This window comes from Canis lupus, chromosome 30 (genome assembly GCF_011100685.1).
Source record: "Canis lupus familiaris isolate Mischka breed German Shepherd chromosome 30, alternate assembly UU_Cfam_GSD_1.0, whole genome shotgun sequence".
Taxonomy (NCBI): domain Eukaryota; kingdom Metazoa; phylum Chordata; class Mammalia; order Carnivora; family Canidae; genus Canis; species Canis lupus.
Window position 1 is genome coordinate 22,180,261 of NC_049251.1, and position 27,482 is coordinate 22,207,742.

General features: G+C 33.6%; 1 protein-coding gene across 20 annotated transcripts in view; it reads right to left on the minus strand.

Annotated features, from left to right (window-relative positions):
* The window catches only part of ZNF280D (zinc finger protein 280D), a 293,874-nt gene that overhangs the window by 77,268 nt on the left and 189,124 nt on the right, over nucleotides 1-27,482 (minus strand). For 17 of the 20 annotated variants that reach the window (XR_005381695.1, XR_005381696.1, XR_005381697.1 and 14 more), the window contains 6 exons: nucleotides 26,173-26,319; nucleotides 23,359-23,424; nucleotides 23,115-23,254; nucleotides 15,141-15,258; nucleotides 2,482-2,652; nucleotides 2,054-2,163 (listed from right to left, as the gene is read on the minus strand). Coding sequence is in view for 16 of the 20 variants with exons in the window: in XM_038580505.1 (XP_038436433.1) it covers nucleotides 2,054-2,163; nucleotides 2,482-2,652; nucleotides 15,141-15,258; nucleotides 23,115-23,254; nucleotides 23,359-23,424; nucleotides 26,173-26,319 (752 nt within the window). In the remaining 4 variants the exon portion in view is untranslated. Of the gene's footprint in view, nucleotides 1-2,053; nucleotides 2,164-2,481; nucleotides 2,653-15,140; nucleotides 15,259-21,619; nucleotides 23,056-23,114; nucleotides 23,255-23,358; nucleotides 23,425-26,172; nucleotides 26,320-27,482 lie in introns of those variants that run through there. The other 3 variants (XM_038580510.1, XM_038580509.1, XM_038580508.1) reach the window with 3 other exon arrangements.

Below are 27,482 nucleotides of genomic sequence, written 5' to 3' on the forward strand. Positions count from 1 at the left end.
GTATAGTCATCTATTTATCTATAATAACAGCAAAAATTCATTTCCTAAGAATCAAAAAATCAGATTTTTCCAAAATGGATATCACTGTTGTCATACTAAAACCAACTGATACACAAAATGCATAAACTAGAATGCAGTTTTTTAAAAGATTTCATTTATTTATTCATGAAAGACACAGAGAGAGACAGAGAGAGAGAGAGAGAGAGAGCGAGGCAGGGACACAGGGAGAAGGAGAAGCAGCCTCCACACAGGGAGCCTGATATGACACTCAATCCCGGACCCCGGGGTCACACCAAGAGCCAGAGGCAGACTCTCAACCACTGAGCCACCCAGGCGTCCCTAGAATGCAGTTCAAAACACAGCTTTAAACTTGTTCTAGAGCTAGTGACTATTCTGTCACAACTCTTTATGATATAAGCACACGTAGATTATTCATATTATATTTAGTTCAAAAATATGTCTTAGAGATTTAACTTACTATAAACTGTATACAAAACAGAAAAGAAACAAGAACATATCCTTTTACCTGTAAATGCAGAAAGAATATTGGGAAAATAAAAAAAACAACTAATAAAAATCATTTTCTTTGACAGTCATTTTGGGAACCAGGTAAATAAGAGACACAATTATGATTTTTCATTTGTATGCCTTTGTAAACTTTTTTATTTTGAATATCGCTGTATTACCTATTCAAATAATTAAATTAGAGAATTTAGCCCTTTCTTTTTTCTCTCCATCCAAAATGTAAACCATAAAAATAATCAGGTATCTCATCAAAACATCACACAGATTAAAAAAGTGAAAGCCTTGTACAGGTTAATTCTCATACAAGAAGAAAGCACAAAGTACAATTATCAGGGACTACATTCTGGGAGCTGGAAGTAGTGACAGACCAAATACAGCTTTGTATGTGAATAAAGAGATTGTATTTGAAATTCTAAGAGAGTTCCTTTATTTTTTTCTACTTTTTCTGTGGAATGTATTTTTTTTTTAATTTATTTATTTTAAAGAGAAGGGAGAGAGATAGAAAGTGAGTGTGGAGAGGGGGGCAGAGGAAGAGGAAAAGAGAGTCCCAAGCAGACTGGGTTCTGAGCCATAAAGGCACCCCTCCTTCCTTTCTTCTTCATACAGCCTATGTGGACTTTTTCCTTTCTCTTTCCCCCTTCCTGCCATCCATACTGGGCATGCAAAGAGAATACAGGTTATCTTTCCTTAGATCACAGTAGGATACTGTAATATATACTAAAATATTTCAAGTGAAATGTTACCTATACCTCATATTTCATTTCTACTTTGAAAAAAAAAATTTTTTTTAGAGAGGGAGAAGGAGGAGGGGTAGAAGAGGAAGAGACAAGCTCCACACTGGATGTGGAACCCAACCCTGGGCTTGACACCAGTCTTGATCTCATCATCCTGAGATCATGACCAGAGCCGGAAATCAAGATTCAGATGTTTAAAAGACTGAGCCACCCAGAGGCCTCTGAAAATTTCTTAAAATCTAATTTCAAGAGCTTTATATTCCAACAAAAAACCTGAAATAATTTATGACAATTACTCAAACTGTATCTGAACAGAGTTAAGATAATTATTACATACGAAATGCTCCATCATTTGGGGCTTAAGTCTGAGTGTTGAAAATTAAATGTAAAATTCAGATTCTCATTGTGTAATGTGATATGCATATATTACCATGGACATAAAAATAAGGTAGCTGAAGAAACTATAAAAATGCCTTTAAAAAAAAAAGTTTGAAGTATAGCGAATCTACTAAAGTATTCTGATTAATACCTTATTTTCATTTAAAATTAGAATACAATAAACATATATTATAATCTATATAAACTTAATTCTTAAAACTTGATGATTCAGAGGAAATTTTTAAATCTTATATGAAAATAATCATTATGAATATAAACCTTTGCCTAAGTTATGTGGAAATACCACCATGAAAAGTTTTTTAGCCTAAATATCTGCACAAAGCATTATTTACTATAAATCAATATTTGGGGGGATTTGCAAATGTCTTTAAAATTAAATTTTGAAAAAAATTTACCTTCATGTGATTTTTCAAAGGATCCAAAAGATTAAAATGAATATTGCATTTTGGACAAGCTCTTGGAAAAGGTGTTCCATTTTTAGATTGATTTGATGAGGTATTTGTACCTAAAATAAATTCAAAACATATAATTCAAAATCTATCACTTTATAACTTTAAATAATCACTGCTAACAGTTTGTAAATTTACTACAACTTCTAAAACTTATGTATAAATACTATAATTTCTTTTATTTCAGAGAGGGGTGCAAAGGGAGAGAGATAGAATATTAAGCAGACTCCATGCCCAGCACAGAGCTGAATGTGGCTCAATTTCACAGCCTTCAGATCACCACCTGAGTCGAAATTAAGAGTTGGATGCTTAAGTGACTGAGACACCTAGGTGCCCCTATAATTTCTTTTTTATATGCCACCTTTCACATTTACCTTTTGATGACATGGCCTGAGGAGATGTCACTGAAAGAGATTTAACTGAAGGAAAAACAGCTGAAGAATTTAATCCAGAAATACCATCACTGGGCTTCGGCTTTTTTGGATTAACACTGTTTACTTCAGAAGTAGAAGGACGTTTTGATAAAAACGAACTTTCATTCATACCTACAATGAATTAAATAGTGGAAAAAATATTTTTAAACACTTTAGCATATTACTTATAACAAAGTAAAATTACTTTGGAGCTAAATTAAATGCAATACAATTGAATTATCCTATCACTCAAATGATAATAAATAGTGATACAAATTGATGTGATCAAATGTCAAAAGTATATCAAGTATCAATCCTGAAAAAGAATAATAAAACTGGAGTATCACAATCTCAGATTTCAAGTATACTACAAAGCTGTAGTAATCAAAACAGTATGGTACTGGACAAAAATAGACACACAGATCAATGCAGCAGAACAGAGAGCCCAGAAATAAACCCACAATTACATGGTCAATGAATCTACAACAAAAGAGGCAAGACTATAAAATGAGAAGAATCTTCAACAAATGATGTTGGGAAAATTGGACACCAACATACAAAAGAATGAAACTGGACCACTTTCTTACACAAAAATAAACTCAAAATGGATTAAAAACTTATATGTGAAATCTGAAGCCATAAAATTTCTTGAAGAAAACACAGGCAGTAATCTCTTCGGTATCAGACACAGAAACTTTTTCTCGATATGTCTCCTTTGGCAAGGGAAACAAAAGCAAAATTAAACTATCGGGACTATATAAAAATTAAAGACTGCACAGCAAAGGGAACCATCAACAAAACAAAAAGGTAATCTACAGAATGGGAAAAGATACTGCCAAATGATATATCTAAGAGGGAGTTAGTATCTAAAATATATAAAGAACTTATACAACTCAACACCAAAAAAACCTCCAAATAATGCAATTAAAAATGGGCAGAAGACATGAACAGACATTTCTCCAAAGACATAGAGATGGTCAACAAATGCATGAAAAGATGCTCAACATCACTTATTATAAGCAAAATGCAAATCAAAAGCACAATGAGGTATCATTTCACACCTGTCAGAATGGCTAAACTCAGAAAGACAAGACATAACAAATGTTGATGAGAATGTGGAGAAAAAGGAACCCTCATCCATTGTTGGTAGCAATGCAAGCCAGTGCAGCCACTGTGGAAAACAGTATAGAAATTCCTCAAAATATTAAAAATAGAATTACCACATTATCCAGTAATTCCACTACTGGGTAGTTACTCCAAGAATACAAAAACACTAAAAGATGTATTTATTGCAGCATTATTTACAATAGCCAAGATATGGAAGTAACCCAAGTGTCCACCAATACATGAATGGATAAAGATTTCATATATAAGTAAATGGAATAAAAAAGAATGAAATCTTGCCATTTGTAATAACATGAATGGATCAAGAAGGTGTAACTACTCTTTTGGTAAGAAAAAACCAAACACTTAAATACAGAGAACAAACTGGTGGTTGCCAGAGGGAAGGTGGGTGGGAAAAGGAGTGAAATAGGTGAAGGGAATTAAAAACAAACTTATTATGAGATGCTTTGGTGGCTCAGTGGTTGAGCATCTGCCTCTGGCTCAGGGTATGATCACAGGGTCCGAGGATTGAGTCCCACTTCGGGCTCCCTGCAAGGAGCCTGCTTCTCTCTCTGCCTATGTCTCTGCCTCTGTCTCTGTGTCTCTCATGAATAAAAAAATAATCTAATAAAAATAAAAATAAATTTGTGATAAGCACTGAGTAATGTATAGAATTGTTGGATCATTATATTACACACCTGAAACTAATATTAAACACTATTAAATAATTATTTTTAATTCTTCTTTCTTTTTTGGCAGGGGGGGGGGAAGGGAGAGGGAGAGAGAGAATCTTAAGCAGGCTTCACATCCAGCATGAAGCCCAATGTAGGGCTCTATCTCACAACCCTGAGATCATGACCTGAGCCAAAGTGAAGAGCCAGACACTTAATCAACTGAGCCATCCAAGAACGCTATACTTGAACTTTTTAAAATTTTGTGGGAAGGGAGCTAGCATGGCAGCATAGTAGGAGGATCCTAGGCTCCTCTCATCCCTTGAACACAGCTAGATAACTATTAAATCATTCTGACTACCCAACAAATCAACCTCAGGACTGACAGAACAAACTCCACAAATAAAGGAAGATAAGAGGCCACATCCATGAAGGTAGAAAGTATGGAGACATGGTTTGAGAAATGGATCATGGGTGCTGCAGAGGGGAGGGAGCCCTAGTGGCTGAGAGAGGCACAAGGAAAACAACTCCCCAAAGCTACTGGCTGAGAAAATGAGAAGGGCTGATTTTCATGACTTTTTGCAACAAGTAGGATTTGAAGACTGGAATTTTAAAGGTCAGTTGGGCTTGGCTGGGACAGAACCCCTAGGGCACGGCCCTACTCCTGGAAAAAAGCAGGCAAACAACCCTAGGGACAGATGGCATTTGAGGCATGCCTAAGGCACATAGCAGGGAGATTGTTCACTCTCTTTAGAGGCATATCTGTGACAGGTGGTGTTTGCAGAGACACCTCTCCAGGGACAAAAGAGCCACTCCCCAGCCCCTCAGCACAGGGGCAGAGCCACCTGCTAAGGGAAGCTTAGCCCGACACTGGTTGCCTAGCCTGCTTGCTCCAAGTCCCACAACCCTGTGTTCTGGCTCAAGTGACCTCTGCAATCAAACTTGCATCAGTCCCAGAGCAGTGAGACACTCCACCAGAAGACCAACGCTGGTCCCCACCCATACCACATCTCTAAAGATTGTAGTTTTAAAAGTAAGCAGGGCTGGCTGGGATAGAGCCCAAAGTGCACTGTGCTGCTCTAGGCAGGCAACAACCAAGAGACAGACAGCATGAAAATGGCAATTCAAAAAACACCTGGGGTGCGCAAAGGAAAATTATTCATTTGCTCTTCTGGGAGTCCTTCCCTAAGAGCAGCCAGTACAAAGGCCCCTCTCTGGGGACAAAGGAGTAGGCTGGTGCCACTTCTCTCTCCCTACCCTGCAGCATAAATCATCTGCAGTAAATGCCACAATACCTACATTAACGTCTAACCTGCTTATACCAAGTCCCACCACACTGCACTCAAGGCACTGCTATTCTGGGCAAGTGAACCACAGTCCCAGCACAGTGGGTCCCTTCCCCAGATGACCAGCAGAAACCCCTGCACAAAGCACATCTCCCAACCAGAAAGTTCTGCAAGACTTCAGTTGTAGTGGAAGTAGCATCAGGTCTCATTTAGTGAGCAGACCAGAGCACACCTAGTTAAAACTCGCCACATTCTGGCCAAGGTCCAAACACTGCCCACTGCAGGCAAGGAGAGCCCCTGCATACGACTGGACTGAGGGATAGAGAAGTCAACAACAGCACCAGAATCCATGCAGCACACACCAGAAATACTCCCTGAAACACCAGGCTCTGAACATTACATGACCTCTTCTTCATAAAGCCATTAGTCTCAGGAGCAGGAAACAAAAGAGGCTTTTTTAACTCACAGAAGAAGACAGAGTTAGACAAAATGCCATGGTGGAAAAATCCATCCCAAATGAAACAACAAAAAGTTGTATCCAGAGATCTAATCAAAATAGATATAAGTAACATGCCTGATGGAGAATTTAAAGTAACAATCATAGGATACTCGCTGGGCTTGAGAAAAAAAAATGGAGGACTTCAGGGAGGCCCTTACCACAGAGATAAAACAGTTAAAAAACAATCAGAAATGAAAAATACAATAACAGAGATTTGAAACAGACTGGATGCAAAGAACACAAGGATGGACAAAGCAGAGAAATGAATAAGTGATATAGAATCTAGAACTACAGAAAATAATGCAGTTGAACAAAAGAAAGAGAAGAATTATGCATAATGAGAACAGATGTAAGGAACTCAGTGACTCCATCAAATTTAATTATACTCATATTATAGGAGTCCCACAAGAAAGAGGGAGAGAAAAAGGGACAGAAAATTTTTTTGAGGAAATAATAGCTGAAAAATTCCCTAATCCAGAAAAGGAAACAGAGATCTACATCCAGGAAGCACAAAAGATTCCTATCAAAATCAACAAAAGCAGGCCAACACCAAGACGTACTGTAGTTAAATTTGCAAAATACAGTCATAAAAAAAATCCTAAAAGCATCAAGACAAAAAAAGTCCCTAACTTAAAAAGGGTAGACCCCATAAAGCTAGCTGCAGATCTCTCCACAGAAACTAAGCAAGTCAGAAGAAAGTCTTGAATGGGAAAAATATGTAGCCAAGAATACTCTATCCAGCAAGGCTATAACTCAGAATAGGAGAGATAAAGGGTTTCGCAGACAAACAAAAAGAGCTCATGACCACTACACGAGCCATGCAAGAAATATTAAAGGGAACTCTTGAGTGGAAAGGAAAGACAAAAAGTGACAGAGAGAAGAAAGAAACAGAGAAAATCTCCAGAAACAATGAAAAATCAAGTAATAAAATGGCACTAAATACATATCCATCAATAATTATGCTGAATGTAAATGGACTAAATGCTCCAATCAAAAGACACAGGATTTCAGAATGGATTTAAAAAAAAAAAAAAAAAAAGGCCCTACTATATGTTGCCTACAAGAGACTCCTGAAGATTGAAAGTGACGGGATGGAAAAATATTTATCATGCAAATGGACATCAAAAAGGAAGCTGGAGGAGCAATACTTGTATCAGACAACTAGATTTTAAACCAAAGACTGGAAAAAGAGGTGAAGAAGGGCACGCTAATATAAAGATTTTTTTAAAATTTATTTATTCATGAGAATACACAGAGAGGAGAGAGAGAGAGGCAGAGACACAGGCAGAGGGAGAAGCAGGCTCCATGCTCGACGGGCTGAAGGCGGCGCCAAACCACTGAGCCACCCAGGCTGCCCTGGGCACGCTATTATAATAAAAGAATCTATCCAATAAGAAGATCTAATAATTATAAATATTTATGTCCCCAATATGGAAGCAACCAAATATATAAAGCAATTAACAACAAAATTAAAGACACTCAAAGATAATAAAATAACAGTAGAGGACTTTAACATCCCACTTACATCAATGGACAGATCATCTCACCAAAAAATCAACAAGGAAACAATGGTTCTGAATGACACACTGGAACAGATGGACTTAACAAATATATTCAGAACATCCCATCCTAAAGCAGCAGAATACACATTCTTTTCAAATGTGCTAGGGACATTCTCCACAATAGATCACATACCAGGTCACAAATCAGGCCTTAAGAAGACTGAGATCCTACCACGTCTATTTTCTGATCACAACACTATGAAACTTGAAGTCAACCACAAGAGAAAATTTGGGAAGACCACAAACACATGGAGATTAAACAAAATGCTACTAAAGAATGGGTCAACCAGGAAATCAAAGAAGAAATTAAAAAATACATGGAAACAAATGAAAATGAAAACACAATGGTCCAAAAGCTTTGGGATGCAGCAAAAATGGTCATAAGAAGGAGTATTTAACAATACAAGCCTACCTTAAGAAGCAAGAAAAATTTCAAACACCCTAATCTTACACCTAAAGAAGAAAAAGAACAACAAATGAAACCTACAGTCAGTAGAAGGGAAAGAATAAAGATTAGAGCAGAAATAAATGATAAAGAAACTTAAAGAAATAGATCAATGAAACCAGCAGCTGGTTCTTTGAAAAAAAAAAAAAATCAATAAAATTGATAAGCCCCTAGCCAGACTTACCAAAAAAAAGGACCTAAATATAAAGAAATAAAATCATAAACATAAACAGGAGAGGAGAAATTACAACCAGCACCACAGAAGTACAATTATCAGAGAATATTAAGAAAAACTACATGCTAACAAATGGGACAACCTGGAAGAAATGGATAAATTCCTAGAAACATATAAACTACCAAAACTGAAACACGAAGAAATAGAAAACTTGAACAGATCAATAACCCAGGAAAGAAACTGAATCAGTAATCAAAAAATTCCCAACAAATAAAAGTCCAGGAACAGTTAGCCTCAAAGGTGAATTCTACAAAACATTTAAGGAAGAGTTAACACCTGTTCCTCTCAAACTATTGCAAAAAAATAGAAATAGAAAGAAAACTTCCAAATTCATTCTATGAGGAAAAAGACTCCACTAAAAAGGAACTACAGGCCAATATCCCTAATGTACATGGATGTAAAAATTCTCAATATGATACTAGCAAATCAAATCCAACAGACATTAAAGAATCATATACCACAATCAAATGGGATTTATCCCTGGGCTGCAAGGGTGATTCAAGATTTCAAAATCAATGTGATACATCACATTAATATAAGAAAGGATAAGAACCATATGATTCTCTCAATAGATGCAGAAAAAGCATTCAACAAAGTACAACATCCATTCATGATAAAAATCGTCAACAAAGTAGGGATGGACATTATCTCAACATATCTCAAATGACATATCTCAACATCATAAAGGCCTTATATGAAAAGCCCACAGCTAATATCATCCTCAATGGAGAAAAACTGAAAGCTTTTCCTCTACAGTCAAGAACAAGATGAGGAAAAAAAAAATGAACAAGATAAGGATGTCCACTCTCACCACTGTTATTTAACATAGTACTGGAACTCCTAGCTACAGCAATCAGACAACAAAAAGAATAGAAGAATAGAAGGCATCTAAATTGGCAAGAAAGAAGTCGAATTTTCGCTATTTGCAGATGACACAATAAAAGAAAATCTGAAAGACTCTACCAAAAACTTGTTTGAACTAATACATGAATTCAGTAAAGTTGCAGGATACAAAATCAACATACAGAAATCCACTTCGTTTCTATACACCAATAATGAAGCAGCATACAGAAATCAAGGAATCAATCCTTTTTACAATTATACCCAAAACCATAAGATATCTTGGAATATATATAACCAAGAGATAAAAGATATGTACTCTGAAAACTATAAAACACTGATGAAAGAAACTGAAAAGACACCAAGAAATGGAAACAGCCCATGGAATTCTATGCTCATGGGCTGGAAGAACAAATATAGTTAAAATGTTTATACCACTCAAAGCAATTTATATATTTAATGCAATTCCTATAAATACCCCAGCATTTTTCAGAGAGCTGGAACAAACAATCTTAAAATTTGTATGGAACCACAAAACACCTCGAACAGTCAAAGCAATCTTGAAAAAGAGAAACAAAACTAGAGGCACTAAAATCTCAGATTTCAAGCTATATTACAACGCTGCAGTCATCAAGACAGTATACGGCATGGGCACAAAAACAGACATGCAGATCAATGGGACAGAATAGAAAACCCAGAAATGAACCCATAATTTTACAGTCAATTAATCTTCAACAAAGCAGGAAAGAATACACAATGGGAAAAAAAAGATCTCTTCAAAAAAACGTGTTGGGAAAACTGGAGAGCAACATCCAAAGAATGAAACTAGACCACTTTGTTATATCATAGACAAAAAAATTAAAATTGGATAAAAGACCTAAATATGAGACAGGAAGCCATCAAAATCCTAGAGGAGAAAACAGGCAGTAACCTCTCTGACACTGGCCATAGCAACTTCTTTTTAGATATGTCTCCTGTGACAAGGGAAACAAAAGCAAAAATAAGCTATTGGGAGTTCATCAAAATAAAAGGCTTCTGCATGGCAAAGAAACAATCAACAAAACTAAAACACAACCTTTGGAATGGGAGAAGATATTTGCAAATGACATTCAAACAGGGTTAATATCCAAAATCTATAAAGTAACTTATAAAACTCAACACCCAAAACACAAATAATCCATTTCAAAAATAGAAGACATGAATGGACAATTTTCCAAAGCAAACATAGATAGCTAACAGACACATGAAAAGATGCTCAACATCACTGATCATCAGGGAAATACAAATCAAAACTACAATGAGATATCACCTTAACCAGTCAGAATGGCTAAAATTAACAATACAGAAAACAACAGGTGTTGGCAAGGATAGAGAGTCAGGGGAACCTTCTTACACTGTTGGTGGGAATGAAAACTGGTACAGCTACTCTGGAAAACAGTATGAAGGTTTCTCAAAAAGTTATAAATAGAACTACCCTACCATCCAGAAATTGCATTACTAGATGTTTACCCAAAGGATATAAAAATACTGATTCAAAGGGATACATGTACCCCGACGTTTACAGCAGCATTGTCAACAATAGATGCACAAATTTCCAAATTATGGAAAGATCCCAAATGCCCACCAACTGATGAGTGGATAAAGAAGTAGTAGTATATCTATATAATGGAATATTACTCAGACATAAAAAAAAGAAAGAAATCTTGCTATTTGCAATGACAAGGATGGAATGAGACAGTATTACGCTAAGTGAAATAAGTCTATCAAATAAAGATGAATAGCACATGATTTCACTCATATGTGGAACTTAAGAAACAAAACAAATGAACGTAGGGGAGAAAAAGAAAGTGAGGCAAACCAAGAAAGAGATACTTAAGGAGAGAGAACAAACTGATGGTTAGCAGAGGGGAGGTATGTGGGGGGTGGGGGGGAGTGGGTTAGATGATGTGGATTAAGGAGCACACTTGTGAAGAGCACCAAGTGTTGTATGTAAGTGCTGAATCACTGAATTCTACACCTGAAATTAATATTATACTGTATGTTAACTAACTGGAATTTAAATAAAAACTTGAGGATAATAAATATTAATTTAATTATTAAGAAATAATTATTTAAAAGTCAGCGTTGTAAAAAATTATATAAACATCTATTATGGACTATATACATATTCAAATAATTTGTAAAATAATCTTCTATGCAAGAAAATACTAAATATGGCTACAAATAAAGGAATATATAAACAGCCATATGAAAGAAGCCAGATCAAAATATCCCAAGTAAAAAAGAAAAGAAAAAATTAAAGCATAGAGAACACTCTAAGTTTCTACAAATGAATCACTTTTCAATGTTTTAAGTGCACTGGAGCTAGTTTACAAAAGAAATTTTATTTTATTCTAAAAATTTAGAAAGACCCATTAAAACCTTTTTATTTTTTTTTTAATGTCTAATGGAAAGTTAGTTTTTTTTCCACCTAATAAAGAAGTGGTCTACTCATGGCTTTAGGTTATATTATCTGTTTATTCAAAGTGGAAAAACTACAAAAATGGAAAGTACAAAGTAGAAAAACTAATTTTGAATGATAATACGTTATTCACTCATATGAAAGGGCTCATAATGGAAGGCGTTAGTACAATAGTTTCCAAATTATGTTCCTGGAGCCTAATGGGCTCATTTTAGGGAATATATTAGTTATCTCTGACAGAGGAACTCTTTTATATTTTATTTATTACCATTTTGAATAAAATTTTATTTGCATGGGAATTTTATTCCTAAAAACAATTTTTAGTTTGAAAACCAACACTTTTAAACTAAACAATTTTAGTCCTATTTAGAGCATTAGCAAGAGAAATAGGGATATTTAGGCTATACCCAGGTCAGGCAAAAGTTGTTTTTGAAAACAATACACAACTGTACTTGGTAATAAAGATCCTAAAACTGCACACCATATTTTAATTTTCTCAACTATACATGAAAAATAGAAGCAACAAAGTAAATATATTAGAAATATTTCAGGCTTTTAGGGATCCCTGGGTGGCTCAGCGGTTCAGCGCCTGCCTTTGGCCCAGGGCATGATCCTGGGGTCCCGGGATCAAGTCCCACATCGGGCTCCCAGCATGGAGCCTGCTTCTGTCTCTGCCTCTCCCTCTCCCTCTCCCTCTCTCTCATGAATAAATAAATTTAAAAAAAAATTTAAAAAAAAAAAAAAAAAAGAAATATTTCAGGCTTTTAAACCAGACAGTAGAAGTTGAAATCCAAGTTCTGTCACTGCCTAGCTATGTATTCTTGGCTTATTTAATTAAGTTTTCTGAGCCTCAGTTTCCTCTTTTGTAAAATAAGTTATATTGCCTTATTTCACAAAGCTGTTTTAAGATCAAATAAGATAATATATTTAAAGCATTCAACACGATATTTGACACATAGAAAGTATTTAGTAATAAATGACAACCATTATCATTACTAAAAAAAATTTTGTATCTTAACTTACTTTTAAAAAGCACCCACACAACACCTGGCACATAGAAAGCATTCAACAATAAATGACAGCTATTATCATTACTAACAAAATATTTTATATCTTAACCTACTTTAGAGGAAAAAAATTATTCTAATAGATTCACCCATCAGCTTTTTAGTATGGGGAAACATGCCAGACAAATAGAGTGTGATATTAGTTCATCCTGTGAAATAACATAAAAATGATTTTTTCCCCATCTTCGAGACACATGATTTTTTTTAAAGATTTTATTTATTTATTCATGAGAGAGAGAGAGAGAGCGAGAAACAGGCAGAGGGAGAAGCAGGCTCCATGCAGGCAGCCTGATGTGGGACTTGATCCTGGGGTTTCCAGGATCACACCCTAGGCTGAAGGCAGGCACTAAACCACTGAGCCACCCAGGGATCCCCAAGACACATGATTATTGATATTGGTACTTGGAAAGGATTTGTGTAATCACAGTAGCATTCTTGTGAGATGCTTAAGTTACTTGAAAAACCAATGAATGCTGGTATTTTGATTAAGCATTTGCATATAATAGGCTGGACAGTAGAAACAGAGTTTCATACTATAAGAACTTTTTAACATAAGAAATAAAATCACTCTGCATTTAAGAGTTTAATTTACTTATTTTTAAAGATTTTATTTATTGATTTGAGAGAACAGAGAGAGCATGTGCACACAACTGGGGGGAGGGGCTGAGAGAGAGAGAGAAGCAGACTCCCCACTGAGCAGGGAGCCCAATACAGGGCTTGTTCCCAACACCTTGGAGTCACAACCTGAGCCCAAGGCAGATGCTTAACCTACTGAGCCACTTGGTAATCCACTCAGGCACCCCCATTTAAGAGTTTTAAATTCTGACCCTTTATTTATTCATGTCATCTTTGGTTTGTATTGTTTTCTACACTGAACAGCTTTCTATCAGTAAAAATCCTTTTGAGAACAAGCTTAAATCCAGTCTTCTTCAAATATCTCTGACCATTGGATAGTGGTCAGTTAATGCTATTGACTATAAATCACATATTATCAATCATACCAACTGCTGTCAAGTCCTTTAAAGTTCATAATGCATTTTCACATTTTATCTTATTTGTGCCTCAGAAAGCCCTGACTAAAGTGGAGCGAGAATTAAAATTTTATCTCCCAATGGCTGACTCCAGGTCTGGAGTATGAATGCATTAATAAGAAAAATAAAATCTCCTTTTAATAATATAAGAAGACTAAAGTGTAAAGACTTGATGAAGACTACAAAAATCTTAATAGCAGTTCAAATCTGTGTCTTCTCATCCTACTTGCTGCTCAGGCTAATGTTTCTCTCTGCAGCAGAAAACTTGGGAGGTAGAACAGGAGTCATTGCCCCTACTCACAAGAAGTTTCAAGAATTCAGACTTTTTCTATTAACAAAGTCCTTCTGTTTAGTAAAACCAACCTTAAGACAACAATCATTGCCCTTGTTTCTTACCTACTTTACTAACTAGATTTTTATAAGTATGTGACACCCAAAGAAGTGAACATCAACAAAATGTTACCTAAATGGAAAACGATTTATGCACTAATATTACAATAAAGAATCAGAGGAGGGTTTGGTAGATTCTCCACACTGATTTGTTAGTAAATAATCTAAAAAGTCCCCCCAAAATCTTGTTTATTTCTATTTTGTCAAATATTTAAAATATACGAAAACAGCAAATATACAAAGCATAATTACCTCGATTACTGGGAATTTTCAGTTAGATGAAATTCTTTCATAGCATGGCTAATGAAGAACTATGTTTCAGTATACAAAGAACTTTAACTCTAACAAGGAAATTTCATATTCCTCCAATGGGCATTTACTGAATGTTGGCTATATACAAACTTATTGTGCCACTTTATAAAAGCACTCTATTGTCATACATAACTACAATATCTAAAGCCTTTACTGAATATACACTATTCTAATTAGGAAATCAATTGTAACCATATACTTTTTCACATTAGTTATAGAAATGAATTAATACTGTTTTTAACAGATGTAGGATATCAAAGATTTCTGTAACTTAGAGAAATTATTTAAGATTTTTCAGCATATTTTTAGTTCCAATTGAGAACAAACTCAAAGCTGGTTAGCAAGAAAAAGTAAAACATCTTATTGTTTTTTTTAAATATATATTTTTTAACTTAAATTCAATTAATTAATATGGAGAGAATTTTAGTTACAGGGATAGAGTTCAGAGATTCATAAATCTTATGTAATAGCCAGTGCTAATTACATCATGTGCCCTCCTTAATGTCCATCTCATTATTAAATAAGATTTTATTTAAAAATCACCCAAGGGAGAAAAAAATCACCCAAGAAAGGCATTTAAGAACTATTAACACCATTCCACTGTACAATATATGAAAACTTAACTTGAAGGCATGAACTTGAAAACAGAAAGTCAATTCCATATATATATTTATTAAGTTTCTTCTTACAGTTTTTTTTAAAAGTGCTAAAACCAACCTGGTATAGAAAGTGTTGGTCCCCCTTGGTAATGTGATGATCCTGTATCCTGGGTCAAGTCAAACAGTAACTCTGAAGAATTGTTAGACACAACTCGCGAGGAGTTTGTTACATAACCCTGTTAAAATATTTCAAAGGAAGAATATTACATTTACTCAATATAGTGACAATTATTTTGTTTCATAAACTTTTATAAAGGTAAATATAAGTGTATGTCAATATTATAAGAACAGCTTTTGATGACTCAGTAATTAATGTTATAAAACGCAGAGGTAATTATCACTATCTGTCAAAATTATCATCTACTAAAACTGAAAGCAAGCCCTTACTTACAGCTCTTACTTACTTAGGTAAAACTAGCCAATTAAAACAGGGCAAATTCCAGTGTTTTTTTTTTTTTTTTTTTAAGATAAAAGAAACATATATGCCTATTTTTTTACCCAATTTGTTTTTTAAAGATTTTATTTATTTATTTATTTATTTATTTATTTATTTATTTATTTATTCATGAGAGACACAGAGAGAGAGAGAGGCAGAGACACAGGCAGAGGGAGAAGCAGGCTCCATGCAGGGAGCCAGACATGGGACTCGATCCCAGGTCTCCAAGATCACACCCTGGGCTGAAGGCGGTGCTAAACTGCTGAGCCACCAGGGCTGCCCCATGTATAGCTATTTAAAATGAGCAAGATTGATACACTTTAGACGGCTACTAAAATGGAGTATTCCCATCAAAGAGCAAACCGTAAAATTTAGCAAAATCTTTGGGTAAAAGGAAAAAAAATAGGAAAACATACTGACATAAACTTAAAAGCTTCTGAATCTCTATAACACCACAGATGAAATATCAGGGAAAAGAAATTAGGAATCAATCTGCAGTACTGTGTATCAGGATTCGGGATGAATGTAGCATATGGTTTGAGTTTTAGAATCATCTTTATTGGAAAAATTTATAAGGCAAGGGTCAGGAAAAGAAAGAAGGGGTCCTCCTCTCCACTCTTCCTGCTATTCCACAGAAAGCCATGCAAGACTGGAGTAATGTCCCATCTCATAAGGGCAAATATGAAAGCTGCATGGCCAACAGGGGAAACCCAAATATGAAAGCCAGGTAAACAGGGGTTAGAATTGAAGTTATTTATATGAATAATCTGAGACAGCTGCTATACTCCTGGAAGCCTTAGGGCTTAAGGGAAGTTTTAGCCTTTCCATCAGGAGAAAAGATAGTCCCAGCTAGTAGGATGATCTCAAGAAGAGAGGAGTGAAAAGTATGAAATGAATGATAATGTGGTCAAGAAGTAGGTAGTATGAATTTATGTTACCACACATAGATATTTAATATAATTACAAAAAGTATGATCATTTTAGGGATATATACTCCAATACTATTATATATTAAATTTACTGACAGACACACTCAAAAAAATACATTTAATGCTATTTTTAAAAGACCATCATTGTAGAGTAAGCACTCAGAGTGAATTGTAGACCATTTTGTACATCATAATATACAACAAGCAAAAGTTTTAGAATTAACAATGCTGAAAAATCAAAAGGGTTTAAAAAGTCACTTTAAGAGAAAAATGGGCAAAGGATATAAACTGAGACACTTCAAAAGCAAAATACAAATTATCAACATGTACAAAAAAACTTTTTTCAAACATAGTAGTCAAAGAAATGCAAATAAACACAATGGCAATTTTTAACTATTGAATTTGCATGGTTTTAAAGATCATAATACGTAATACAAAATTAACTGGCCACTCTTAAAAGTATTCAAGTCATGAAAGAAAAAGAGTAACTATAGAAAAATGAGACTAAGAAGAAAAAAACTGCCAGCAAAGTGTGATCCTGATGGGATCTTGGGAATGAAAAATGACGGTAATGGAAAAACTGGTAAAGTTCGATAAAGGCTTGAGGTTTACTTAATGTTAATTACCTGATTAGGATACATAAGATGTTAGCATTAGGGGAAACTAGGTTAGGCATACATGAGAACTCTTTGTATTATTTTTTTGGTAAGTCTAAAGTTAGCTTGAAATAAAAATTTAAAAATTAAAAAGTAATGATAACGTTCACTATTGGCAAAGTAGAGAGGTTATATTTTGGTATAACTTTTATGCATGAAAATGTTGGCAGCAGCTATCAAAGGCTTTAAAGAAGTTCATATCCTTTGGTCCAATCATTCCACTTTAAAAGTTTATAATAAAGAAATGAAGTGTTTAATATGAATTATTTTTAATAACAAAAAATTAAAACCTCTATGTCTAACAAAAGAATGGTTAAATAAATTATAATAGACTAGCATGCAACCACTACTACTGTTTTTGAGAAATATCCAATGACATAATCCCAGTAGATTGTTCAGACAGAAAAGACAAATACATACTGGTATATATAGTATGATTCCTGACTTATATATTCTATACTATGTCTGCAGGGGGTAGGGAAAATCAAAATATAGTATGTACCTTTCCCTCTAAATCTCTTTCCAAAATACATTAAAGATAGAAACATAAAGGTTTTATTTGGTTTGTGCTTATTAACTGAGGGATAATTAAGTTTTCAGAATTTTGGTTTGTTACTAACTTTTCTATTGACATCGATTTGTTAAGTTATAGAAACAAAATGAATGGAGTCAAAAGGTATAAACTTTCAATTACGAAATAAATTAGTCATGGGAATGTATAGAATAATGTATTTGAAAGTTGCTAAGAGTGTAATCTTAAAATTTCTCATCACAAGAAAAAAAAATTCTGTAACTACAGATGGTGATAGATGTTAACTAGATTGTAGCGAACATTTTACAATATATAAAAATATCATTATTATCTTGTATACCTGAAATTAACATAATGTTCAATGTCAACTATACCTCAGTAATAAATTTTTCAAATTTTAAAAGGAGAGGAGTGGATCCCTGGGTGGCTCAGTGGTTTAGCGCCTGCCTTCGGCCCAGGGCATGATCCTGGAGTTCCAGTATCAAGTCCCACATTGGGCTCCCTGCATGCAGCCTGCTTCTCCCTCTGCCTGTGTCTCTGCCTCTATCTCTCTCTCTGTGTCTCTCATGAATAAATAAAAAAATCTTTAAATATATATATATAATTAAAAAAATAAATAAAAATAAAAAATATTTTAAAAAATAAAAATGAAAAATAAAAAATAAAAAGAGATAAGCTTTCCTCACCACACTCTGCACACACTGCAGAATAATAAATAAAATATCAAATAAATAAGTAAATAAATGGTTGTTTAAAAAAAAAGGAAGTTATGGAAACAGGTATTGAAATAACTCAAAACACTTCTAGAATTTGAGGACTACCAAGGCAAAATCTGCACTTGAACTTTAACATGTAAAATAAAAAATCAATAATGCTGTATGACTTCAGTGTAACCTAGCACAACCTTATTTCAGAATATTATCTCCAAATATTTGCACTTAAAAATGGAAAATATTCACTTCTATTTTTATATTTTATATTTTTAACAGAAATACGAAGTTATAACTCTAAAACACTTTTTAGGAAACAACTCTGGTTAATTAAGCTCCACAATTTCAGAGAGCAGGCATATATTATTCAACAATAACTGGTTAAAATAATTCTCCAGCGGGGAGAATATAAAAAGTTCAGAAAGACATCAAATACAATAGTAAGGGTAGAATAAACACTAAACTGGGATTCAGAAGACCAACACATTTAACTGTATACCTTGGCAAGTCACCTTTGAGCTTCAAGTTATTCACCTTTCAAACTGAAATAATAGCCACAATTGTGTTTTAAATGTACTTGTACTTCATGATACATATGTGTATTAAATCAAATAGTTGTCACATTACTAATTAAAACCTTATACTCTATTTTATAAATAGGTAAACTAAGGTTAGGTGTGGTTATTGATGGAGCTGTAATTAGAACCCAGAACCTGACTGATTCCAAAACTATCTGCTATCTGTAAGAGGTCTGAAAGAGATGTTGAAGTATAGAGATATTCCATGAAAAAGTAAACACACATATACACACACAACATAAGATGAAAAACTATAATTATAATTTATTAAAAGCAGTGGCTTCAAAATTCAGAGTAAATTCCCTTAAATAGGAATCTTAATTCATCCTAGAATATATCCATCATTCTTAACTTTGCACACTAGAATCACTTGGACAGTTTTTTACAATATGCCACCCAGGACCCACCCAAACCAACTGGCACAACCTCTCCTTTTAAAAATTTACCAAGATTGAAAAATACCAATTGAGGTGTTTTGACTGAAACTATACCCAGAGAAATAAACATCAGTTAGAGAAAGCTCTATTTCTAACTTTTAACACCAAAGACACCACCCTTCCCTTTGTTGTTTTTGTTTTTTTCTCACTGGGTCCAATGCTGTAAAGATTTTTATTTATCAAGCTGAATTAAACAGTAAAGTTCCCTTTTCCAGTTTTCATTCCTGTAAAAGCCACAACTTATGAAAAGTACACTGAGTAAATTTGATCCCAACTAATAGCAAAAAATCTTTACATTTTAGGTAGCTTCCCATCTTTTAAAATATTAGGAATAACCTGCAGAATCTTAGGATCCAAAATTGAGAATCAGTGGTCTGGGTAAAAGCTCTCTTTTTAGAAATGAAGAAAACGAGGCTCAGAGAGGTTTCAACAATTCTTATTAACAAGGCTGAATCAGTACTTAAGTCTCTTATTTCAATTTAAGTTTTTTAAACTATTGGTCCAGGGCTTATATCACTATTTTTTATTATTTCAGATAGTAATTATCTCAAGTAATAACAACTCAGGGAGAGAGAAACATTTGTCTAAACATTTATTTTAGGATATATAACATCTTCAAAACAGAAGTGGGAGTTGAATTTACTTAGCCACAGATTTAAATACTACAGCCTTCCTTTTGTTACATAAATTACAATTAAAGTAACTCTTCAATGAAAAATAATACCCCAAAATATCAATTTTTAGTGCTAAAAGATCTGTAGATTGCCTAATACTAATATGATATGAAATATAGGAAAAATGGATTATTCCTATAAAAATATTTGGATTCAAGCCTAGTTTTGAACTTGAATATTTGCAAGAAAATTTACAGGTGCTATCTTAGACAATAGGGAATTACTGTGAAAAGAACAAAAATTTTCATTAAAATTTATGATTTCTCTAAAGCCAATGCTAAATTGCTTACAATAAGCATGAAAAAACCAGTGAGTTAATTAAATTCCAATTAATAGCAAATAATCTTTACATTTTGGGTAACTTTTATTTTAGTACTCTAACTCCTTGGTTTCAGGACCCCTTTACACATTTAAAAGTTATGGAGTACCCAAGAGTTTTTTTTTTATTTGGGTTCTATCTGTTGATATTTACACCATGTTAGAAATTAAAACAGAGAAATTTTTTAAAATATTTATTTATTTAAAGTAACAATAAACCCATTACACATTAACATAAATAACATTTTTATGAAAAGTGACTATCTTGCAAACACAAAGAAATTAGTGAATAAGAGTGGTACTGTTTTACATTTTTGAAAATCTCTTTAATGTCCAGCTTAATCAAAAACCATTGCAGTTTCATATCTGCTTCTGCTTTCAATCTGATAGGACATATTTTGTTTGAAAAATATAGAGAAAATTTGACTTTATAAAGATATATAGTTTTAAAAGGGAGTAGTAGTATTTTAATAGAAATTTAGGATAACTATGGATATACTTCTTTGATACTACATCAAAATTCAACAGCTGGTATTTTCTTAAAGGTTTACTGCAATGTGGCATCTGATTCCTAATTACTAGACTTTCTGTACTTTGTTAAAATTCATTGGTCTATCTCATACCTGCATGATTTTGTAACATGATGCACTGGTTTATTTCGAAAATACTGGTTTCTTTGGATTATGCTGATCTTCCAAATGTTGACAGAATTCATTAAATATGAAAAAATCGCATTTGTTAATTGCACCACCAAGCAGAAAAGTCTTTCAGTACTGGGAAGCTGTCAACATCATAGTGGCAGACAGAAGTTTTCCAAAATTCTAATTTGTGCTTGAAAGCTCAATTTTATAACTGGCAAGAAATGCTATCAGTTGTTTTCCTTCAAGTGTGCACTTTGTTCAGTTTTAAGGAAATGTCTGTCAAATAACCAGGACTGAATTATGTATGTAAAACAGACTCTAAATGGCCTCCATGATCCCCACCCTCTGGTGTTCATGTCCTGTATGATTCCCTCTCTTTCAGTGTGGGTAAGACATTTGACTTGCTTCTAACCAACAAAATGCAGGATTACAGGATATACATGATTTTGTGTACATGATTATATTACATAAGATTATAATGCCATTCTGCTAAGGATTCTCTCTTTTGTGGGCTTTAAGTAAGAATCCATGCTGGGAAGACCCACTTGGCAAAGCCAGCCAAAAGCCAGTATAATAGTGAGACTCTCAGTTTGACAACCCTTAAAAAATTGAATGTTGCCAATTACCATGAGAACTTGGAAGCAGATACTTCTCCAGTCAAGCTTCAGATGAGACTGCATCCTTAGAGTCCACACCTTGAATGTAGCCTTGTGAAACCCTGAAGCAGAGGATCCAGCTAAGCCATGACCTGACTCCTGACTTACAGAAACTATGAGATAATAAATGTGTGTAATTTTAAACCATTGTTTCTGGTAATATTGATACACAAAAATAAGTAATTCACCATTGTTTGAGTCATTCTTACAAGTAAAAGTAGTCTTCTATTTTTAGAAAGTGGGTACTTTAGCTCACAATTCAATCAAACAAGTGCTTCTCCTCAAGATAACCATTAAATTTCTGACACAGAAGTGCTTTTGCATACTATCCATTTCATCATATAAAATATTTTTAAAAGATACATATTCCAAAGGTAGAGATTTAACAAAATTAATAACAATGCTAATACTTCACTAAAGAAAACAAGTGTGAATATATTTTATTGGGAGTGCATGGTGGGTATGAATACAAAAGCTGCTCATACAGCTTGGTGCATTGTTTTTTTTTTTGTTTGTTTTTTTGTTTTTTTGGTTTTTTTGGTGCATTGTTTTGATCTATACTAAGGCACTAGCAGTTTACCCACCAGAACTTCTGCATCATCAACACCTATGTCAACATGGTGGAAAAGGCAAATAGTGTCTTTGTATTATTATGACAATAGTATTGACTTCCAAACCCATGAAAGAGTCTCAGAGGAACCCGAGGGGACTGAACACTACACACTGAAATCTGCTGCACTAAGGCAATGGTTCCATTTTAAGTAATATTTATACACACACACACATATATATATATGTATATAAATACATATAAATTATGGCTTACTCTGGATTTAAATCCCAGATCTATCATTTTGTCAGCTGTGTGACTTTGAATGAATAATTTAACCTCTGTGAGCCTCAATTTCCTCAACTATAAAACAGGATTAATAATAGTGTATATTTCACAGGGACATTTAAGAATTAAATGACTAATTTATGTATAGCATTTAGAACAAAGTCTTACACAAAAATATCAACTCAATAAATATTAACCGTTACCATTAACTATTACTTTCTGTCAAGAGTTTTTTAAACTAAATTATGAAGACATATTTTCTGAATAACTTCCTCTCAAAAGTTTTTCCAGTTAAGAGCCAAGGATAATTGACCCAGTTTACAATCTTAAATAGTTTGCCATTATGCAATAATCATTATACTTTTATTCATGTTTTGATAACACAATTTTCTATACTTTACCTATTTAAGCATGTTACCTGATTTAGGAACAAGCGGGATGGGTAGTTCCTGCAGTTATTACTCTGGGTACTGGCTAAGCTACCATAAAGATGGTGACATTTTCTGATTCTAATTATGTTTCTATTGGATAACTACCCATGACAATCCAGCATTTTAATTGGCATTGTTTAAACTATTAAGGAATATCCAACGTATCGCTGAGCTGTGTAATTTCAGAAACACTTACAGGTTTAGACAAAGGCTGAACAATAACAGAACTATCTGAAGATCTAGATTCAGGATGAAAGTTTACTGGTGAGGCAGCCACTGGATTTGATGTTGGGTTCGTGTAGTGTTGACTTGTAGGCTTGAATGCAGCAGTAATACCTGTATTGAAAATTATATAAAACATTAAATATATTTTTATATAATCAATGATATCAAAATGCTTCACTTTCAAAATAAAATAGTAAAATAAAATAATACTGTACCTCGACTAAGTGCACCATTCTTTATTCCCCTTGAATATGAGCTGGGGTTTACTCTATTCAAAATATCTACAAAAAATTATATTTATTTTAAAATTTATTACTTGAATAAAATATATGCTAAGATAATAGAAATCATGAACTGAAAACAATCAAATAGATTCCTGGAAGGAGTATATATGTTATTGTTAACCTAAGTATACAGTTAATCTGAAACATATATATCATCATCTACTAAAGAAATAAGATTCCTAGCCTTATTTTATAGGATAAGAACCACCTTTCTAACTGTAACTCAAAATCCAAAAGCCAGAAGTAAAAGAATGATAAATCTGACTACAGAGAAGTCAAACTTTCTACAAAGAAATAGTCTACATAATTAGCAAAAATCTTCCAAAAATGTATGTATATACAACCTATAATTAGTGTATATATCTTTCTTTGAGTGTTTTTTTTCTTTCTTTGAGTGTTGACAGAGCTATACATAAACTCAAGTTCCTATCACTCAAAATCAAGCCCCTATTCTACCTTCATAACCCATTCATACCTTCCTTGAAAGTATCATTATGAGGGATCTCACTGGATTATCTGCAGCATTAATCTTGAGTTCTAAAAAGGGAAAAACTAGCAGAGATTGCAAACTAAAATATTGTTTATCAGAGTATTTCATAACTTAAGAGGATTCAAATCTACAAGTATACCAGAAGTCAATCTGAGTCTAATAGAATTTTCGGGTCCTGATTCTGCCATGCATGTAAACTCTAACTCCTAGATTATTTGGTAGTCAAACTAAAATTGGGAAGAGTGGAGATTTGCCAAAAATTGTTGGCTACAAAAGGAAAAAGCACAAACAAGTACCAAACCTCATAAAAATTGCCTTTTCCTCACAGTAAAAAAAGAACCAGATCCCATAAAATAACTCTACAAAGTAAAGGGCCACACAAAAGTAGGATTGTTTTCTGACAATGGCAAAGCAGTGCTCTATACCTAAGCACAGTCTATGTCTTACAGAATAAAAGCCTCCTTAAACAACTTGACACCATTTTCATTCAGAAATTCAAGATTAAGTATTACTCAAACCATCAAAGAACTATTGGCTAAAATACTTCTCAGTGGCTGTATTCTACAAAACACAGGTTTTGCCCTCCTTTCTAGCAGTTCTATACAAACTCTTAACTCATATTCCATATATTACAATATTTTATGGCTTGCACATAAACAATAAATTCACTTAAACTCTGCATCTTAACAGTCCAGAAACGAATTTTTACTGGGGTCAGTCTCCTTTTTGACAGAATTATCTTAAAACTAATATACATTGTTCTAGTTGAATACTGTTAACAGTCTTCTACAATTGGTATAATTCAATTTGATCTTTGTTACTTTTTTCAATAAGAGAATTTGAATAACTATTTTATAATATAGTAATATTTCAGTATAAAATGATCACAATGAATAGAAATAGTAATTAAGAGAATATATAATTATGTTCCACTATCATCAACAAGCATGCCATCAAAGGGAGGTAGGCGGGGGGTTGGGGTGACTGGGTGAAGGGCACTGAGGGGGGCACTTGGCGGGATGAGCACTGGGTGTTAAGCTAAATGTTGGCAAATTAAACTCCAATTAAAAAAATTTTTTAATTAAATTAATTAATTAAAAAAAAAAACAAGCATGCCATCATGCCTAGTTCAATTTATAATCGAAGTGGTATTCCACTTAGAACCTAAGAGATTATCAATCTGCCACAGGAAATGGTATTGAGAATTTAATTGGTTAACTGATTCTTCCTCTGATAAAACTGAATAGAGGTGCCATTCCAAGTGTAGAAGCAAGAGAACAAAAAACCAGGCTTTAGAAAATTTAATAGTAGTCTCTTATTCACACTTTTAAGCACTGCCTTGGTAAGAAAACTATTACACTGGTCATATTCTTTGGCAAACTCACCTGGCTTAAACAAGCAAACAAATAAACATGTACATGCAATGGGAAATGATCTATTTTCTCTTTCTCTCCTAAAATTTGTTATTTCTCTGTACTTTTTTATGTTCTTGTGTGGACAATTTAGAAAGTGCCTTTGGTCTTTGCTTTTAACATTCTAATAACATAAAATCCAACTACTCTAACTAAAATCTAATACTCCGCAAAAGTACCAAAATATTCTGCTAGAAAGCCATAAAAGATTTAAGTATTAACTAACTGCTACATCTTCCAAGTACAGTGGCTGTAGACAGTGATCTTCTCTTTCATGAATAAAAATGTGAGTTGGTGGAAGATGAATGTGGTCAGAAGCTGCAGTCCTTGTTGGCACTCAGGCTAGAGACTGCAATTATTCCCTGCATATACATTTTGTAGCAATGTATGGATGACACTGCAGTTGCCTGGATGTGTCTCAGATAGGAGACTATCTGAGACTAAAACTTATTTAGTATATTGTGACATTTGAAGGAAAGTATTCTAACCTCTTCCATTTCTCTAGTTCTAGGTTTAAGTAGGAAAAAAATAAACAGATAAACATTACTTTTGGCTCCACTAAAAATTATGATTTCCAATTTTAGAGACCTCCAATGATACCAACTAACCTTAGCCTATTTCTTTTCCTCATATCTAATATTTTAACCTCTTGGATCCCTCCTCAAGTTCCCAATCATGTCCTTACCCTGATTCTTCAATTCTTACTCACCTCTCACCAAATCTTTCATCTCTAACTTCTTACAGAGGAACAAGGATATAAAGCACCTTATAAGGCAGTTCACAAGTTTTTCCATTAGAAACAATATTTTATAAAAACTGGCTCCACTAACAGTAAGTGCTTACTTGAAATTGCTGGTTTTGAACTTGATATCTCTCCAACAAAGATTGGCTCATCATCATCATCATCCTCAACCTCTTTTACTTTCTTCTGCCATGGTTCTAACTCTTCTTCTTCACATTCCATAAAGAGTTCTGCCATTTTTGAATTATCTAATTTTCAAAAGAAGAGAAGCAAACCTTATTTTCCAAAAGAAAAATAAATACATTAAAAAATTTACAGTATATTTAAGATCTACTTTAATAGCCCTAATAGCAATTTGTGATTTGATATTTGTAGTTAGTGCATGGCAGCAACAGTGAGAAACTTAGAGCTCACTTTCTAAGATACAAACTAATACATTTAGATAAAAAGATAATGGTTGACAGATTTATTTACATGAAACAGTCAAAATGAGTTCCAGTCATATGCCTAGAATATAATTTTATTACAAAAAGGATTAGACCTGGGGGAAAGAGAATTAATAAAGGGGAGATAAACTAAGAATAAGAGGCAGCTTATAGGAGATATATTTAAAAAACTGAATCAAATTCAGTAATTACAGGCACAAAGCAGGGATGAGGTGCTAGACTAAAATAAGGGAATAAAGTGAGACTTTTTCCAGCCAGGGCAAATTAGACATTTCTTATTTAAAGAAACAGATCAAAGAACATGCAGTAAATACGAACATACACCACCTAGAAGTTCTGACCAAGCACAGAGCTCCTGGGAAGAATGTAAATATTAATGAACAAGTACCAAAAATTTCAGGAAAACCTCATTTTAGGCCAAATCAATAAAAAAGATAAATAATCCTATGAAAAAGAGATAATGCAGAGAGTAAGAAAAATATTAAAGAAAATATAATTAGTATCTTTAGAGATATTAGATAAGAATGTTATAAAATATTCAGAAAACAAAAAATATAACAATATGATAGCCAAAATTTTTTAATTTGTTTTTTTTAAAAAAATCAAAATATCCCCAGAGGTGGAACTAAGAGAAAAAGAGAAAAACACACACACACAAACACAGGTATAAACTAAATAGAGAAGAGGACACAAGGTTGCCAGAAAATCAATTTCAAAGTAAAACATTCACCTAATAAAATTTACAGAAAGAGAAGAATAAAAAAAAAATCAGAGAGTAGGTTATCAAAGAAATAATACAAGAAAACTTCCTAGATTGAAAAACAGATCTCTAGGTTGTAAGGCCTCACTCGGTACATAGCACAATGAGATCAAGAAAAAAGTGACATTGAGACATATCATCATGAAATTTCAGAACAAAAGAGATAAAGAGAATATCTCAGATCTATGGGGTGGGGGTTTTTGGG